General features: G+C 48.8%; 1 protein-coding gene across 2 annotated transcripts in view; it reads right to left on the bottom strand.

Annotated features, from left to right (window-relative positions):
- MDGA2 (MAM domain containing glycosylphosphatidylinositol anchor 2) overlaps window positions 1–20,362 on the bottom strand; it is a gene marked incomplete at both ends in the record, with an annotated part of 321,167 nt that overhangs the window by 117,888 nt on the left and 182,917 nt on the right. For both annotated transcript variants that reach the window (XM_084270655.1, XM_084270656.1), the window contains one exon: window positions 6,581–6,910. In XM_084270655.1, coding sequence (XP_084126781.1) covers window positions 6,581–6,910 — 330 coding nt within the window. The remainder of the gene's footprint in view (window positions 1–6,580; window positions 6,911–20,362) is intronic.

Genomic DNA, 20,362 nt, shown 5'->3' with positions numbered 1-20,362 from the left:
CTCATCTCCCCTCTGTTAAACACACCCAGGGCTGGGGACTCAGCCCCCTCCCTGGGCAGCCTGTTTCAGGCTTTTTTCTAATATCTACTCTGAACCTGAAGCAACCAACCCAAACCTCCCCGGCACATCTTTAGGTGGTTTCCTCTCCTCTTACCACTCGTTTACTAGAAGCAAAGACGCCTGAGCAAGGGAGCTCACGCGCATGAGTAAAGGTGCACGAGCAAGCATACAAGGGTGTGCAAGGAAAAGAGCATGAACCCGGGTGTGACAGCAAGTGGGGCAAGAGGAGAGGGGTTTGCCAAGCAAACTCAAGTGCCAAGCAGGTGAGCAGAGCCTTGCCAGCTATGCTGGGGTGCTGCCAGATGTGTTGGGGTGCTGCTAGCTGTGCCGGGGTGCTGTCAGATGCGCCCACCTCCCTCTCCACTTCAGCATATCTCCTGTAGCATCAACTAGAGGGCCTGCTGCAAATAAAGGCCAGTTCTGCTCTTGCTTCTGCAGAATAGGTCTGTCTGAAACAGCAAACGTTCCCTTATTCATGTAGCAAATGGCTTAAAAAATAAGTTACTACTGCAGGCAGTTAAATCTGTTTCCTAAAGCAGAGGGTTATGCCTTGAAAAACAAACTCCTCCGGAGCACTAAAGCAGCGCCCACTTTAACAACAGACACTATTATCCTTTGGAATGTCAGTGCCACACACATAAGAGTTGATGTATGTCCACTCCTGGCTCTTAAATAAAATGGTCTGAGACAACCTTTGCCTCTGAAAGTCGCTGACTCACCAGAAGGTCAGATGGCAGGAGGTATCACTCTACTCTTGTCTTTTTGATTTGTTAAACTGCTCCCTAGGCAGATGTGTCTGCTGCTGCTGGAGATAGGAAACCAGCCTAGACTCTTCCATCTGATCTCCTCTGGTAATTCCATGGGACCTTTGATCCATGGTCACCTTGTCTATAGGAGAATGGGGACAGGACTGAAGGAGCTGTTTCAAAGCTAAAAAAGAAAGATGTGTGAGCCTGATGTGTTTGTTCACTGTGTATTATGGGTGGGCACAAACTAGTTGTAGATTTTTGAAATCAAAGAATCATAGAATCACAAACTGGTCTGGGTCAGAAGGGACCTCAAGGATCACAGAGCTCCAACCCCCTGCCACAGGCAGCGACACCAACCTCCAGGCCTGGAGCTACACAAGGTTGCCCAGGGCCCCAGCCAACCTGGCCTCGAACAATCCTGGTGGGTCAAGTTGCTGGACCTACCTGGCACCTCCAGATAATTAATTGCTGGAGAGGCAACAGCAGAAGGAAGAATCTGCCCACACAGAAATCATGCTTTGGGGCAGAAGACAACCAGCATGAGAAGGACGTGGTGACCCCATGGTAGGCTTGTTGGGAGGACAGCAGAGTCCTCAGCCCTTCAATAGGGATCATGGGTGACACAGCAGGAGTAGGGGCTACTGTCACTTCTGTATGCAAAGCAAGCCGTGGCCCTGAAGCAACACCAGTCTAAGCAGTGATGGGAAGGCTGTGGGCTAGGAGGAGCTGTGAGAGAGTGTGATCAGGCTGCTTAAAATGGAGTAATGGTAATAACTGGTAATTATGGGATAAAGCAAAGCAAAGGGGTGTTTAAGATGTGTTATCAGGAAATAATCTGTACTGGAGATTACTGTGAGATAATCTTCCAGAAGAAGTGTTGGAAGTCACATTGATCAAGTAATTTCAAACCAGCCTGGGCAAGGAACACTGAAGAACCCACACTGTACTGGCTGAGATAGAGGTGATATATTTATGAATCTGAAGGCCTGAATCGCTGATATTAATCACCCTCTGTGAGAGACATGCATTTTAGACCCCGTGCATGATTCATAGTCCTTTTGTGATGGAGGGTTTTTAAAGACAGGGGCACTGAGCTGTGGCATAGGAAGCCAGGCTGCTATAGAGAATATGCCTGAGCAAGCTCCTTCAGCCTTTGAAGGGCAGCAAGTGATAATTACTCAGGTTCTCTACACAGCTTTGTAAGCAGAGGTGGAAACTGCTCAGCATACCCTTAAATGTGCATTTCTTTTAGGAGAAGTGGTGGGGAATACCAGGGAGAAATGCTGAAAGGGTCTCCAGAGGTGAGATGAGGAGAAGAGCCCTGGGGAAGACCTGCTGATCCAGCCAAGCAATAACAAATGCAGCTGAAGTCAAGAGAATTGACTACCCTTCCCATGGCCTCCTGTCACCATGGAAGAGGACCTATCTAGTTACTCATGTGGAAGGTAAATCGAGTGATGGGTAAGGAAGGCACGTCTTACCTCCAGGGTTGCTTTCTGGTCTCATTGCTCCAGTTCCTTATGTGCTGTCCTGACCATTGTGAGTGAGAAGAAAAAAGCACTGCAGCCCACATTGTCTTGGGCACAATCACCTCCAATGGCAAGGGAAGACACGGACATCAACCACAGATTTTATGGTGGGGGCTTGGACAAAAGATCTGCTTAGGCAGCGAAACAATTCCAGAATCTTAATAGCTCCAGATACTTTCAGTACCTTAAAACCCACCTTCCTGTGCAGTCAGGCTCTGAGGAGGCACATTTTAAACCCAGAACACACACAGCCAGCGGCAAATTAGCCAAATTAGCTTTCAGTGATCTCACAGGAGTCATGCTGAGGAGCTCCATGAGCCATATGCAATGTGAGATGATGAGCTGGCTCCACAGCCCTCAGGAGAAGAATAAATACAGGGCCTCTGCAATACGTAGCCGAGGGTGTCCGCTCCCAGAAACACTGCTGGAGTAATCCGAGGTGGATGAAGACATCCCAGAGAAATCAGATTTCCCAGGAGAACCAGGTGCTGGAGAGGGAAGGGGCTGTCAAGCAAGAGATCACTCATCCTCATCCTCCTCCCTGCAGGCCAGGCAGCTCGGCCAGGCATGGTGCAAGCTGCGTGATGGGAAGGGACGGTGGCTCCCAGGGGTAGAGTTCAGAAGAAAAATCTCTGCCCGTGAAGTACTAAACCAGGAACTAGACAAGAAAGGCTTTTTAACAAAATCCAGCAGTTACCTGTCCCTTCTGCTCCCCTTTTCCTTTCAGGGATAAACTCTGGAGATAACAGCTCCCCAAATCAATTCCCTGCAGTAAGGAAGCAGCTGTCTGTGTTCTGGTACGTCTCTGGGTCACTCTGAATGATCACTCTGCTCTGGCCAGTGCTTAAGGTTTACAAATATCTTAATTGGACCACTAATTACCACACAAAAAGCATGTCTTCATTATGCAAGGAGGCAGGACTGAGGTTTTAATAAATATTTGGATGTAAAATGAAGGTCTCTTTTATGCATCATCAAAGGAGGAACGAGATGACCAGAGGACACACACTTCACAGATCAAGGCCAAATGTCCTACCACATCAGCCCGGGTGTTAATTAATTCATTATTTAATAGAGACATGATTAGCTAAACTGGGAAGCCCTCTTAGCATACTGCAGGGAGGATACACAGCCTCTGATACACTAGTTCTTCAGTGATTTCTCTGCCTGTCTCTGGTAAGGTCTATGTAAAACCAAATCAGTCTACTGATATGACTAACCTCAGAGGTGCAACAGGAGACCTGGAGGCCACCAGCCTGCCCTGTGTTCATGCCCAAAGTCCAAGTTCCCCAGGGTAACTGGGGTGGGACATGCTCAGCACATCTTCAGGTTCACACAGAGATGAAGAATGTGGTTGGCAGATGTGTCACGCAGGACATCTAATTATGCCCACCCTGGGTGGGACTCAAACAGCAGAAAGGACTCATTTAGGAAGAGTCACCACCATCTCCAGCCCAGGAGTATCAGCCACCCCCTCCACCCAGCCCTTCTAGCAGTGACACAGAGCAGTGCAGCCAGAGACTGAAGTAAAACATCCCCCCTGAAGTCACAGCTCGCTGCAGTGCACACTACCATCTCCAGGGCAAGATGAAAGGAGAGGAACCCAACAGCGACAGATGTTCCATCTCTTCCTGTACCCATCCTGACTGCACCCATGCTGAGCAGCACAGACCATACAGCACCTAAAGCCTTATTCTTCCTGCCTTGAATGCAATATTTAAGGCAGAGAAAAAGATCCCTTACTAAGCTTGTCCCACTCTCCTGACCCACCTCTCCCTTCTCCTTTCCTATTTTACTGGGATTTTTTTTTTCCTCGTGGTTTTAACACCTTCTGCCTTCAGATTCCCCATGCCATACACACAGACACACAGAGAAGAGCCATCCCATCCTTCAGTAACATGTGTCCAGGACTGGCTTTATGGATGATGGGGCTTTTATAGGGTAAAGATTCAGCACTCGAGTTTTCCTCTCCACTATTCAGTGACCTACTTTATGGCCATGTGGTGGGGGGAGGCTGCTATGGGATTACTTCAGGTCCGTTTCTAGAAGATGCTCAGGACATAAATCTATGCCTGTCCTGCTCAAAGTACAAAATGTTGGGGGTAAAAATATTGCTGCCTAAAGAAGCACAATGCTGAGTATGCCAAGAGCACCACCATGGGTCCCTTTCCGACCTGCTAGACAGAGGAAACCTAACCAGCCTCCTCCTCCCTTCTGAGGTGACCCATCTCTCCCACCTCCTCCCTCTGTCACCCCAGGAGGAACCTCATAAGGGTTTGGAGGGAGAATTCTCCCCAAAACCCAGCCAGCAGACACACAGCATGGTATTAATATATCCATGCAAGTCCTGGCATTTGGAAAATGTATTTGTGCCTTATGTTCATAATTACCACAGCAGTAATGAATCTTGATGAATCAGTAATGACCTTCAAAAGCACACAGAAACTATTTCAGCTTCCACTTAATTGGGTAATGAAGTCATACAAACAGGCAGAGTTTCTTTTAAGGTGCTAAATAAGGCTGAGCCCAAAGGTTTGCTTCCCCCCTTCTGATTTCCTTCAGCGTTACAGGGCAGTGCATTTAAGAGCTGGCATAATTCATCACTGCCTGCAGAAATTGTGATGAGCTTATAGGTGTGGCCATCTAATGGATGTTTCCAATAAACCCCATCAATTTCCCAAATGATTCCCCAGCAAGTAGAGATAATAGAGAGGTTCCTGTCTGCCAGCTGGGCAATGCTTGGCTGCCCAAACGTCACTGGCCATTTCACCCTGGCAAGCAGGTAGCAAAGTCTGCATGCAACTGCCATCCATCATGCCAAACCTGGCTCTTATCCCATAAAAACCCTCTCAGTTCTTCACCAGTTACTAAGGTGTGCATTAATAAGCTTGAAGAACATGTTTCTTTTGGCCAAGAGACAGGCTGTCCCCTTGTCCATGAATCTGTTGGTTGGGGTTTCTATCCCTACGGTCTCCATGGGATGGATGAAGTGGGAAGGGAGCTCAGGAGGTTTCTAGTCCAAGCCCCAGCTCAAAGCATGGCCAGAAGCAAAGTCAGACCAGGCTGTTCAGAGCTTCATCATGTCTTCTGCACCTTCCAGGATGGATATTCTCCAACGTCTCTGTTTCCTGCTTGGATGTCCTCATGGAAAAAAAGTTGTTCCTTATATCCAGTCTGAAGTTCTCATTTCAACTCATTCCCATTGCCTCTCACCTTCCCAGTACACACTGCTGCAAAGAGCTCAGCTCCACACACTTGATACATCCCTTATAGGCAAGGGGCAGCTGCTGTTAGGTGCCTGAGGCTGCCTCTTCTCCCGGTGGGACAAATTCTCCTTCCTCCAGCCATTCTTGACCTACTTCACAACCTCCTCTGGACTTGTTTCAACAATTTGGGACATTTCCTGCATTTGGGGTTCCAAAACTGGACGTAGGATCCACTGGCCTCCATCTCTGCCAGGGCACACTCCTCCTCATGTCCATTTGTATCAAGGCCAGGTTGGATGGGGCAACCTTGTGTAGCTCCAGGCCTGGAAGTTGGTGTCCCTGCCTGTGGCAGGGGGTTGGAGCTCTGTGATCCTTGGGGTCCCTTCCAACCCAGACCAGTCTATGATTCTACCAGGAACCCACAGATCTGCTCCCTGGCCAAGCAGCCCCAGCCCACACCAGTGCAAGGAAACAGTCCCCCCACAACTGTCTCCCCAAACTCCTTGTGTTGCTCCAGCACAGTTGTTCTGAAGTTAACTCCAAGTCCACACAAAGTGTGCAAAATCATTTCAAACAGTACAAATAAATTCTCCTGGTTTATGCTTACAGAAGTTAGCAGAAAGTAGTACAATACTCAAGGATCCCTGAACAACACCCACAGGCAAGAAATAAACAGCAAATAATCAAATAAGAACTAAATAACTATATAAAATTAGAGTTTTCCTCCTGTCTCTCAGAGTTTGTGTACATACAGCTTTCAGGGTAGGACACAGCAAAGGTGAACTGTGTAAATGCTGGCTGCATCTTGTTTTCCAAACACACCTGATGGCCAGCCCACCTCTCCAAACCACACTGCACCACTTCACCAGTTCTTGATGCAGCCCAGGAAGTGGTTGGCTGCCTGAGCTGCCAGCACACACTGCTGACTCCCCGTGGTGAGAAGCACCCTGCACATACACTTCTTTTCCCTGTGAGTCAAGAAAAGCCATAGTTTGGCTACATCAAAGTAAAACCAATGACCAAAGAGCCTCCTCACCTGTACTGCTGGAGATGTTGACATCGATGCTGATATCTGATATTCCACCTCCCTTCAGAGAAGCAACACACGTGTATGTCCCAAAGTCAGTGAATTTCAAGTCAATGATGTCCAGGTTCGTGGTGCCAGGTGAGACATCAGGGTCAGTCTGTGTGATGACCATCCTTTCAGAGCTTCTCAAGGGACGCCCATTTTTAAACCAGCTGAAGGTAAGCTCTTCAGAAGGGATGGCTTCCACCTGGCAGGAGATCTTCACCTCTCGCCCAATCTGGATGTTGTCATCTTTGTGATATGGGTCAGGGGTGATCCAAAAACGTCCTTTTTTTAAGGCTGAAAGAAAGTTTATAATAATAAAGTACCAGTTTTGCATATTCAGACTTACTACGCTCACAGAATGGCACTGGTTGGGAGGGACCCCAGGGATCACAGAGCTCCAACCCCCCTGCCACAGGCAGGGCCACCAACCTCCAGGCCTGGAGATACACAAGGTTGCCCAGGGCCACATCCAACCTGGCCTTGAACACCCCCAGGGATGGGGCACCCACCCCCTCTCTGGGAAGCCTGTTCCAGCACCTCACCACCCTCGCTGGAAAGAACTTCCCCCTAATATCTCATCTCACCCTCCCCTCCTCCAGCTTCACTCCAGCCCCCTTGTCCTGCCAGTCTCTGCCCTTTAACAAGCTGATTCCCCTCCTGTTCCTCTGCTCCCTTCAGGGACTGGAAGGCTGCAATGAGGTCCCCCCACAGCCTTCTCTTCTCCAGGCTGACCCAGCCCAGCTCCCTCAGCCTCTCTCCATAGGGGAGCTGCTCCAGCCCTCTGATCATCTTCGTGGCCCTCCTTATGATTGGCTTTATGCCTGCATGTGACATTAATAGGGCCTGTAGCAACAGGACAAAGAGTAATGATTTTAAACTAGAGGAGGGGAGATTTGGACCAGACACAAGGAAGAAATCTTTAAGATGAAGACGGTGAAATACCTGCACAGGTTGTGCAGAGAGGTGAGCGATGCTCCCTCCCTGGAACCACTCAAGGCCAGGTTGGATGGGGCACCCTGGGCTGGTGGAGGGTGTCCCTGTCCATAGCAGGGGGGCACTGGGGGGCTCTAAGGGCCCTTCCCACCCAAACCTGGTGTTCTCTGATGCTTGGGAAGTCACTGAAACTCCCAATGGATGCATTTTGTACGTGGTTAATGTTTTACAGGATCAAATCCTAATCAAATACTATCCCACTGCTGAACTCCTTGTTATTTCCAAAATGCAACACAGGAAGTCACAGCACCCAAATTCAGCTGAGCTGCTCACAATGGAAGAGTAACCAAAATACTTCATGAATCTTCAGTGTTTGTTACTTGTTTCTGGAGGTATTTCCAAGCCCCTCCTCATCCCTATGTTATCAGAGCATCCAGAGAAAACAGAGATATCACCCAACCATCAGATGACACCCAGCAGTGTCATCTCCAACCTACCCAGAAAGGAACACGGGCATGCAAAATAGCTTTGTGCCAGCTGGTTAAATGAGAAGAGGTAAGCACATGCCTGAGGCTACAGCCTGCCCTGGTTTATGCACCCCAGTCCCTCCCTGTGGCAGCCTGGAGGGCTCCCTCTGTCCCCGTGGGTGCCCTCAGGCAGGCTGCCTCACCCCGGCTCATGTGGGTGGATGAATTGCTGCCCAGTGAACTTCAAGTACCTCTCTCTAGGCTGTAGCCTAAATGTACCATGGTTAACGGCAAAAGGATGCTCTTCTGATGGGTACCCACACAGGAGAGCCCATCACAAGCACCTTGGTTGCACCTGGGTCTTGTCAGATGAGGAAAACCCATCCCATACATGCAGGAGCAACCTGAGGCTGAAGGTTGCACACAGGACCAGGAGAAGAACATCATCACTTAGAGAGGCACACTGCATCCCTAGGATCTCTATCTGCATCCAAGGCCATGCAAGCCTGTGATCCAAATTCAACTAGTTCTCTAAGCCCCAGTAAAACAGAGATAAGGCAGTCTTGGTGTCTCACATGGGAACCCCAAAGCAGAAAGGTATTTGAGGCCATCTCAAAGGCAGGCTTAGTGCTCAGGAGCACCCTACACCCACGCAAGGGCACAGCCCTGCCAGAAAATCCTCACACCTTCCTGGAGCTCTGTGATCCTTGGGGTCCCTTCCAACCCAGACCAGTCTGTGATTCTATGATTCTGTATTAAATGTGCACTGGTCTTTACTGAGCATCTCTCCTTTCTGCAGCCAGCTGCTCAGGAAGCAGAGTGACCATGAGCTTTGATTCAAGAGGATGAACCCTGCATCATATGACAGTCAAACTACCACAGGAGGTAACTGGTAACTTTGAAACAGGAGCTGAACTTTTTTGTTTGAAAATGGAAGAACAAAAATGCTTACAAACATGAGAAACAGTAAATGTATTACACAAACAGCTTCCAGACAGGGAAAAAGAAAAAATAACTTGAGAGGCATGATGAGCAGCACCTTTCAACTGGAATTAATTGCTAATAACCTCAATAAACTATTTTTATTTCTGCATTTTTCTCCCTTGCTTTGAGTGCTTGTTCATAGAGACCGTTTCAGCAGTTTCTCATTCCTACAAAGGAAAAACAAGGTCTAAGAAAAGTCACACTAACTTTGATCTGTCCTTTGTTATCTCTTGTGCTACAATTCTGTTTGCAAGCCATGCTGAGGGGTGCAGCACCTCAGATTCTGGGCCATAAGCCACTTCCTTCATGGGCCAGGAAGGCCTCCCCACTCATAGACTGAATTACCAGAAAAGAATGCTAAGTTTTGTGTCTCTGGCTGGTTGGTTTGGATTTATACAGGCTCAGTGTCAGGTACAAGAAGTAATCAGACTGATCATCCACTGACCTGATCTGCTCCAGCAAACTCTACCCACCAAAGAACTGTGCAGAGCTGAAACCTGAGCTCAGTATTCTCTCATACATCCAGGTAAAAGGAGTTGAGAGGAGGGGTGTGTCTTGGTGCTCTGTGTGGGGAAAGTTAAGGGAGTTTCTAGAAATTCTGAAGTGAAGGAAAAAGTCTCCTTTATTTCCCTTTCCAGCCTACCCCAGCCTGGCTCCAGAGCAGAGGGGCTCCAGCCCTCCCATCGTCTCTATGGCCTCCTTGGGACTCACTCCCACAGCTCCGTGTCCCCCGTGTCCTGGGGATCCCCAGGCTGGAGGCAGCGCTGCCAAGGAGTCTCTGCCCCATAGCAGAGCCAAGGGGCAGAATCCCCTTTCCCAGCCCAAGTTGGTCCCACTGCCTGGGATGCAGCCCAGGACACAGGTGGCCATGGGAACATACAGACTACATATTCATCAATGAGAGTCAGGAAATTCTCACATCAAACAGCCCAACAACTCTCCAACTACACCCTAAGGTTGAAAGTCAACATAATGTTTTTATAACCCCATTCTCCCAAGACTCCTCACGCTGCAGAGCTATCAGCATTTCCTTGTCACCAACAAAATCAGCAGGAAATTTGACTTTAAAATACAGCATCTTTCCAGAATTAAGTTCGATCATCAAACAACCCATATCTGTAAATCTCTAATCTCACTTGGCACCAGAACACACACAGTGATCTCTGCAATTAACCTGCCTATCTCTGAATTTCTAATGTGCCAGCAAAGCACATGAAAATCACCATCAGCACCTGAAAGATGTCCCCAAGAAACCAACCACCCAAAGACGTGTGATAGCTGCAGCCATGTGGAGCTGGAGGGCAGGGGGAGCAGGGAGCAGCATGGGCCCATGATGAGCAGACACACTTCTCTCAGATCTAGGACCAAGGACTCTGTACAGGACTGTCCCAGATGTGACAGTGCTGAGATATTCAATATTTGGCCCAGAAGCAGCTCAAAAAGTAGGTTGGCTCTCATAGGACTTCATGGTGGGCTTCCTTCACCATTCATTTTCAAGGATGGAAAGCACTGCAAGAGGCAGAACTGCCACCAGCCCTAAGCAGCAACACACCTTCCCTCCCCAAAGCCTGAAAACAGCAGTGACAACTGTGGTGCTGCAGCATCTTATGAGTTACAGCTCTGTGTCAGAAGGGGAAACTGACCCTGGATCTCCCACTCCAAATGACAAGACTCCAAATCGCTTCACATACTGGAAACATCCTGACCTACCCAGATCAGAAACCTTTCTGATGAACCACTCCCAGTCATGGTGTGGTGGAGAAGAGGACTGTGTAAGTCAGAGGTAGAGGGTCCCTTGGCTGGCAGAGACAGGAGTACCTGGGATGACCCTGCTCAGGGCTTTGAAAGATAAGGTATTACAGCAATGAAGGTCCCCAGTAAGCTGGGCTCAGACTCAGAACTAACAGGGCTGCCCTTGGCAAAATGACAAGGGGTCAGTAGATCTCTCCAGAATGATTATTCCTACAGTAGTCTTGGGAGCACAAAGCTGCTTCTTGCAGGCAAGAAGGTGGGAAGTCTTAGATCCACATATGTCGGAGGTGGTCTCCAAAATCACCGCAGACTTGTCTGATCTGGCATACACTGACCTCTCAGGAAAGCCTGCAGTGAGCCTGGTGCAGATCCACCAGGCTGTGGAAAAAGGAGGGTTTGCATGGATGGTCAAGCCCCATAAAACAGTGGTCTGGGTTATCCTCACGGGTAGGTTCTTGGACCTTAATTTCCAGGCATCCCCCTGTCACATCAAGTATATTGAACCATGTGATGGATCCTGTCACCAGCCTCTCACTCCATTATCAGTTATGACTGAGGCACCACTGGAAGGTTTCCATGGGGTTAGATACTGCATACAAGAGAGACACAGGGTTCACCAGAAAGGTATGGGAGATATTTCTGCAGACATGCTAACCAAAGCCATGTCCCAGTAGAGACTTTGGATCATTATCAACACAGGGGGTTACAAAATAGCAGCAAAACGTGCAAATAAGTCTGGAACTGCACTTTGAGATACAGGAAAGCACCAGTCTTTCTCCAAAGAGGCCCCAAAGAGCTCTGATGTGATCAAACAAACAAAGATGAAACAGTTTTCATCCTGGAACTCCTCACAAACCTGTCTTTGCCCTCCCTCATTAATTACATTTCAAAGTAATAAAATGCATTTCAGGCTCTCAACGAAGGTCTATTTGCATTCATCAGGTTAAGCAGCATCTTCCCACCCCCCACCCTGATCTACCCAAAACGCTCCTTTCGTGCACCAAAACGTTCCCAGCTCGCAAAGGCACGTCCCATGCCAGGCACCCTACGTGACTACATCAGCTGCTGCACTGCTCCCAACAACAACTGCTGGCCCCTGGCTGCTTCCTAAGGTGATGCAGGGTGCCATGGAACCCTTGGCTTTGTGTTAACTGATGTATCTGTGTGCAGCCCACAGCCATGGCAATTTAAAGCAGCAGAACTGTGCAAAGACTGCAACCTTGACCAAGCTGCTGGATGACACCAGAGGTCCAGCTTCTGTGCCCTCTGTGCCCAGACTGGTCTAGGTTGGGAGGGACCCCAAGGATCACAGAGCTCCAACCCCCTGCCACAGGCAGGGACACCAACCTCCAGGCCTGGAGCTACACAAGGTTGCCCAGGGCCCCATCCAACCTGGCCTTGAACACCCCCAGGGATGGGGCACCCACCCCCTCTCTGGGCAGCCCCTTCCAGCCCCTCACCACTCGCTCTGGAAGGAACTTCCCCCTAATATCTCACCTAAACTGTATGAAAAGGAATCCTCTCCACTACCACACCTTGGAACTGAGGTGCAGTCCGTACTGTCTGGTTCATATTTAGATGAACCCCCAACAGAAATGGATCTCTCTACTAATAAAAAAGTCATTCCTACTGAAGACAGACTGATGGAAATCCTTCTCTGGTGTTTCTTTCTTCATTAACATTCCTACCTCTATCAAATCAATAGAAGGGGGGAAAAAGTTCCTATTCTGAACTCCAAAGAAACACAAAGTCTTCATTTTGGCTGTGAGCAACAGAGCTGCATTGTCTTCTGTATTCTGCAGGATATTGCCTTAAACTGCATTATCAAATAGCTCAGCTAAGTGGAGACAACTTAACAACTGTCCAAAATATCTTCCACACTGCTGAATATCACAGTGGAGTCCATTAAGCTTTGTTTTCTTTACATTAACATACATTTTGAGGTTATTTTGTAGAACATTGAAAACTCAAAATTGAACACAAAGCTCAAATCTGCCCTTGCCAACCAACAAAGCACCTGAGAGGAAAACAACCACCTCATTCAGCATTACATATCTAATTTAAACCTTCCCTCCTTCAGCTTCACTCCATCCCCCTTGTCCTGCCAGTCTCTGCCCTTTAACAAGCTTATTCCCCTCCTGTTCCTCTGCTCCCTTCAGGGACTGGAAGGCTGCAATGAGGTCCCCCACAGCCTTCTCTTCTCTGGGCTGAACCAGCCCAGCTGCCTCAAATCATGCTGTTGTTTTGTTTCTCCTCTAGCAGGGAAAGCTCCCTGACCTCAAGGCCTCTCTCTATAACCCCGTAACTGCTTGGTCTACTGCTGAGATACGGAAACTTCCTTACTCAGAAATGCACATTATTCTCAGAATTAAAAACACATAATCAGCCTAACATCAAATAAAATCCCCCAGAAGCTCAGCACAGAGCTAGTGTCCACCTGGTAGATAATGGCATTTGATGTTTTCACAGAAGAAAACTCTCTCCAGCAGAAAACAGCCCTGCTGAGTGAGAGGGCAGGGTGCACCTTGTCTGGGTCGTAAGGAGAACATTAAAAATAATAGCATAATAACATAAACATTCAGGGAGCTTTTAGGGAGAATGCACCAACGTTGGCCACTTTTCTCAGAATTCAAATGCCTTAAATGGGTTATTTAGGAGTCTGCAAGGTAATTCTGGCAAAATTAAGCTGTCTGCATATTCCCTTTAGTCACTTCCCTACCCAAAGGCAGTCTGGTTAAAAAAAAAACCCATATAGAGATAGGGGTGAGGGACTGGAACAGGCTGCCCAGGGAGGGGGTGAATGCCCCATCCCCGGGGGTATTCAAGACCAGATTGGATGGGCCCTGGGCTAGATCCAAGCCTGGAGGTTGGTGGCCCTGCCTGTGGCAGGGGGGTTGGAACTCTGTGCTCTCTGGGGTCCCTTCCAACCCATCCCATGATTCTATATTCTCAGCATTTTACCAACAGTTCATTTTGCTTCTGTCAACATGGTTTTAGCTTAAAGTTTATTAAAACCTTAACTTTCAGTAGCTATCAGGACAATTAAGTTGTCAAGCATCTTCTACCAGTGCATCTCCAAACTTTTTAATATCAAGTAATTATTTGGCACTTCCAAGGCCAGATGCATTCACATCTCCAATTTAAATGCAAATGCCGTGGGGAGATTTCAGGGGTTTGTCTCTATTTTTATAAATGCTTCTAATTTTTAAAAGAAAAGGATTTATTATTCTGCAGATGCCATGTGGCAGGTGTCTGTTTTTACGTGTGCTCTAGTTAATTAGCTCCTCTTTCTTCCAGTGCTTTTCTTTTGAAGGAAGGGGAGGTGTGTGCTCCTCTCTACCGAAGGAGATTTGAGTTTACAAGTTACTCGGCATATGATCCATTAAACAGATGAAGCTGAGATCAAAGGATGGGAAACACAGCATGGTTTGTCTTTTAACTGCTTCTAGAAGGAATAAATTCAAGAGAAATAAGCATCATCAGAAGGGCAAAGACATAGAGGTTCACAGAAATAGTCAGGAGGGAAGGGAGCTCAGGAGGTGTCTTGACCCATCTGCTGCTTAACGCAGGGCCAGATGTGAGCTCAGACCAGGTCATCCAGGGCTTGAACACCTCCAGGGATGGAGATGACAAAACCTTCTGGCTGATCAATAAGTATTGATAAGTATTTTCCAAAACCCCAAAGAGAAGGAAAGAAGGAAAAAAACCCTCTCCAAAACAATTCCAAGCTTGCCAAGGCCAGGTACTGCCTCCCAGTCTGGCCAGACCCAGGGGCTGGGGGCTGCCCCATCCCACAGACCGCCCATCTCGCAGGCAGACGGGGACTCCAGAAGCCTCATCACAAGCCAGACAAGAATTGGGATATAAATTAAACAGCTCTGAGAAGCTGACACAATCCCCAGTGGGCTGTGTGCTTGCCAAATAAATTATAAATCCTCTGAACGTTACAGCTGGGTGTTTGCCAGGGCCAAAGCCTTTCTAAAGTTGAATTCTTGTGCCAAAGCTGTCAACAACAACAACCCCCCCCCAAAAAAGCGCCTTGCTGAGTGCTCCTGCATGCCCAGATGTAATGTATTGCAGATCTTCTCTTTGCCCACACACTGCAAATGAAACTCAGCACGCAGCACTTGCCTTTCGTCCAAAACCCAGAGCCAGCCCCAGTTTCCAAGGCTTCCACACCAGCCTGTCCCCATCTCCTGCTTCTCATGTGGCTCAGGAGCTTTATTCCATGGAATGATTTCATTAAAGCCTGGATTTGCTCCAACATGGGATGCATTTCCCTTCAACACTTTGTTTTTATGCCACAGTTCAATGCCTCAAAAATTCATCTGGAGCGTATAAAAATACCCCAAATTATTTCTCGGAGGGGGCAGAGACCCACCAGTCTCACCCACAACTGCCCGATGCAATAGATGTAAATGCATCAAAACACAATTCAAGGTCATCAGAGTATCTTGGTAACAGACTCACAGAATTGTAGGGGTTTGAAAGGGCCCTCCAGAGCCCATGGGGTCCAACTCCCTGCCCAAGCAGGGTCCCTAGGACAGGGCACACAGGGCGGTGTCCAGACGGGGCTGGAATCTCTCCAGAGAAGGAGACTCCACACCCCCTGGGCAGCCTGTCCCAGGGCTCCCTCACCCTCACTGGGAAGAAGTTCTTCCCCACATTGGGGGGGAACTCCCTGTGCTCCAACTTGAGCCCATCGCCCCTTGTCCTGTCCCCACGGACACTGAGCAGAGGCTGCCCATGTCCCCCTGTGTCCCACCCTTCAGCTATTGATCCCCATTGATCAGATCCCCTCTCAGGCTTCTTCTCTCCAGGCTGAACAGCCCCAGCTCACTCAGCCTTTCCTCACAGGGGAGATGCTCCAGGCCCTTCATCACCTCTGTAGCCTCCTCTGGACTCTCTCCAGGACATCCCTGTCTGTTTTATCCCAGGGAGCCCAGAACTGGACACAACACTCCAGGTGGGGCCTGACCAGGGCAGAGCAGAGGGGGAGGATCCCCTCCTTTGACCTGCTGGCCACACTCCTTTGGATGCACCCCAGGATCCCATCAGCCCTCTTAGCCACCAGGGCACACCAAACCACCATACTCCATTCTTTCTCCTATCTTCTCCTCCCCTCCCTTCCGAATGGATAAAACTTTGAAAAACTGTTTTTTTCCTGCCAAAATGATAATTCCAGGACTGCACAGACCTCAGCCACAACCTAATACAACACAAACCACATACCCCTACCAAAGAGACCATTATCATGCATTAGTAGGTGATAATTGCTAGCCAACCAGCAGCAAGGGTAACTTTTTCTCCTTGCCCCAGTGAAGAAAGGGCACAGCGACCTGAAGCAGCCGCAATGCAAGAGTCAGAAGGAGGGAGATCAAACTAATACCACCTCTTGAAATCCCTTCTGATAGACCTTTACAGAGACGTGGTGCCCCAGAAGCACCTCAGGGGGTTCTGCAGAGCAGCAAATCTACTTAAAAATAAAATTTCAGTACACAAAAATTCCCAGCAGCCCTAAGGAAAGGGCAGGAGGACCAACCATTTGATGAACTCACCCATGATACTCCCCAGCCTGGGAGAGAGCACAAAATGCCTGAGCCTGCTATTGCAGATAATAAAAATAAATGGATGTATTAAACTGAAGCTCAACTTTTTTACACATTCATTCTCAGAGCTGTAAACTTTTAGGATGGTGCAGAGGTAACTTATGGCTGTAGCAACACGTTGGATGCGCCCTAAGATATGGTTTTCCAAGCTGAAATCTTGTCTCAGTGAAATCTCCCTCCTGGGGTGCATGACTCTGTGGAACAGTCAGATTTGGCTGGTTGATGTTGGTGGGTTTAAAGACTAAAAGTCTTGCTTAAAAAAGCTGGGAGAAGTCCTGGGAGGAATGCTGCAATGGTTGTGGCTCCTGTGGGCAAGCTGGGAAGGTTGGGGTGGGGTGGGAGAGCAGGCTGGTGCCCAGCCTCCAACTTGGAGAATCCCAGACTGGTCTGGGTTGCAAGAGACCCCAAGAATGAGATTCTTCCAACTCCCCTGCCACAGGCAGGGCCACCAACCTCCAGGCCTGGAACTACACAAGGTTGCATAGGGCCCCATCCAAGCTCTTCCTGAGCTGCTCCTCATCCAACTCAGGGCTCTTTCCCAAAGCCCCTTTCCAAACATATTTTGAAAGGTCCATTTAAACTCCACACCAGATGAAGGTAGTTTGTCTTGTCCAACAGGACACAGCAGAAACTAAGGTAGGTGGTGAGTGCTGTCAAAGAAAAAAGAATTAAGTTGTCAAAAATTGATCAAAAAATATATGTTATATGGAGGAGGGAGGACAAGGAAAGCCCTGGCAGGGTGAAACTGCCCAATTGCTACAGTAGTTGAGGAAAAGCAAAGCCCAGCCCTCCATCCCAGCATGGTGTTCACCAGAGCTTGCCCGATGCCACCGCAAAGCTGCTTTCAAGGGATGGCAAAGCCCCTGCAGACACATCATGCGGGTGATGAGAGAGGATCTCAATGTCAGAGCAATGGGAAGAGATTCCTAGGAAGAGCTGGGAGGGGGCTGGAAGAAAGCTATCAGAATTGCAGCTGGGGTTGGTCATTTTTACAAAAAACCCCAGATGACCAGATGAGATGAGATGAAATGGCTGCCAGGGATAAAGACAAATGGATTCGATGACCCAGGAGAGCCCTTCCAGTCCTATTCTGGAATATGACTTCCAAAACCTTGGCATTTTCATGAAATAACTCATGCTTCCTAGTCTGCCCTCAAGAAAACACAACCATCAACCGCTACCAAAAGCCAGCACGGGGGCTGCTGCATTGCCACCCAACTGCAACGTCCCAACGAGCTTGTCTTGGCCAGTCTGCAGCACCCACAGCCCCACACACAGCCCCCACAGCCCCACACACAGTCCCACGTGCCTGCACAGTCGCTCATTAGGAAGTCAACAGCGGTCATGGCTCCGGCGCGGTGGAGGAACGCCTGGTTTATGTGTGTGGACATTTGTGAAGGCCTTTGGCTTTCTCCAGCCACAAAATAAGCACTAGTATAATCAGTCTGCTGTGAGAGCTTCCCAGAGTACAGAGAAGGAAAAAAAATACAGCAGGGATTTAAAAAAAACACCCCAGTGTCCTTCTGCCAGTTGCACAGAAAACTCAACGTTTCAGACTTGGTGAGCTGGAGCCAGAGCCCCTGAGCACCATCAGTGGTGATGCCAGCTAACGATCAGGCACATCAGATGGACACAGCGCTCTGCTGCTGGCCAGCATCCAGCAGCTGCAAAAATGCAGGGTGACCCGCTGGGTGAGGACTGTCATGGGTGCTGCCAAAATCCAATTTCCACCTTTTGGGACAAAATTTGTGAGTTTTGTCTCTGTTCTGGCACTCAGCACCTACCCGGGGTGAAGGGGGAGATGGGATGGACACTGGCTCGTGTTTCAATTAACAGCTAGTGGGGATCTTTGAGGGGTGATGGCAGAGGTGTTGATGTGCAGCCAGACATATATTTGTCCCTTACACCATACAACTGCTAAAAATCAACAAGGGAAATTCCCAAGAAAAACCTCTGGGATAAACAGAGCCACTGCAGGGAAGCAGAAGGACAAGCAGGTGTGTGAAAATGGGCATCAGAAACACCAGATTACTGGGTTTGGGTTGGGTTTTTTAGAATCATAGACTGGTCTGGGTTGGGAGGGACCCTCAAGGATCACAGAGCTCCAACCCCCTGCCACAGGCAGGGACACCAACCTCCAGGCCTGGAGCTACACAAGGTTGCCCAGGGCCACATCCAACCTGGCCTTGAACAACCCCAGGGATGGGGCACCCACCCCCTCTCTGGGCAGCCTGTTCCAGCCCCTCACCACTCTCTCTGCAAAGAACTTCCCCCTAAGATCTCATCTCACCCTTCCCTCCTCCAGCTTCACTCCATCCCCCTTGTCCTGCCAGTCTCTGCCCTTTAACAAGCTGATTCCCCTCCTGTTTCTCTGCTCCCTTCAGGGACTGGAAGGCTGCAATGAGGTCCCCCCACAGCCTTCTCTTCTCCAGGCTGAACCAGCCCAGCTCCCTCAGCCTCTCTCCGTAGGGGAGCTGCTCCAGTCCTCTGAGCATCTCTGTGGCCTCCTAGTCTAGAAGCAACAAAAATTTCATTTATTTCCCAATCTGGGTCTTTTTGGGGTTTATTTCCCACCCCCTTTCGCAGTCACTACCTCACAGCTCACATATAGATTTTAAAGACATAATGGAATAGGCACTTCCAGCAATTTCAGCCTCTAAAACACATTCCCCCGGAGTGCTTTTTGTTCAACAAAAGCTTCTGTGCTAATGCTGGGCACAGGTCATTTAAAATTATTATTTTATATTTGAAGTGACAGGGAATCCCACCCCTTTACAAAATTAACTCCAGACACTACGGTTCCTCTTCACAGAAGTGCAAAGTCACACAGAGTCAACTGGCACTAAAAAATCATACTGTGGTGGCAACTAAAGAGCCAAAGGCATCTATTTTAAGATGGTAATGCAAGAAGTTGCTGATGAGGCAACAAATCCAAGTTAGTGCACAATGACACCCTTCCACATCCTCTTAATTCTCTGCACTTTAAGACCTGTAAAACATTGGGATCCTGAGGTGAATCAAAAGGGGTTTGGCCAGCAGGTCAACAGAGGTGATCCTTCCCCTCTGCTCTGCCCTGGTCAGGCTCCACCTGGAGTATTGTGTCCAGTTCTGGGCTCCCTGGGATCAAACAGACAGGGATCTCCCGGAGAGAGTCCAGAGGAGGCTACAGAGATGCTGAAGGGCCTGGAGCATCTCCCCTGTGAGGAAAGGCTGAGTGAGCTGGGGCTGTTCAGCCTGGAGAGAAGAAGCCTGAGAGGGGATCTGATCAATGGGGATCAATAGCTGAAGGGTGGGACACAGGGGGACATGGGCAGCCTCTTCTCAGTGTCTGTGAGGATGGAACAAGGGGTGATGGGCTCAAGTTGGAGCACAAGGAGTTCCCCCCCAATCTGGGGAAGAACTTCTTGCCAGTGAGGGTGAGGGAGCCCTGGGACAGGCTGCCCAGGGGGTGTGGAGTCTCCTTCTCTGGAGAGATTCCAGCCCTGTCTGGACACTGCCCTGTGTGCCCTGTCCTAGGGACCCTGCTTTGGCAGGGGTTGGACCCCATGGGCTCTGGAGGTCCCTGCCAACCCCTGTGATTCTCTGATTTCTCCATCTCTGTTTCCCAATGTGATATCCTTCAAGGATGCTACCCAGTATTTTTGCTCTTGTACTAGATGGAGGAGCCACCTCACAGCCTTCATCATCAATCCCCTTTATTTCTTCATTGGCACACCAATCACTACATGGAGATTTTATTTCATTTACCCCTCTGCCTTGCCTTTGGAGTACTTGTTCTTCCGCGCTCTCATAATTCTGAGCACCCTGTTTGTTTTGTATTGAAAATGTGCAATTTTCCAGAAGCTGTAGACATATGATTTTGATTTACAGCTCTTTTGACATTTCCACTTGTCACCCAAAATCTGTGTGGTATTGAGATGATCTTCCTTTATGTAGGATCTTAAGGATTACAAGGAGAAATGTTTTCGTTGTCAGGGTGATGGAGCCCTGGGACAGGCTGC

Source organism: Gallinula chloropus (genome assembly GCF_964237585.1).
Source record: "Gallinula chloropus genome assembly, chromosome: 14".
Classification (NCBI taxonomy): Eukaryota; Metazoa; Chordata; class Aves; order Gruiformes; family Rallidae; genus Gallinula; species Gallinula chloropus.
Note: the sequence above shows the minus strand (reverse complement) of the source record. Positions and strands in the feature narration are given on the sequence as shown.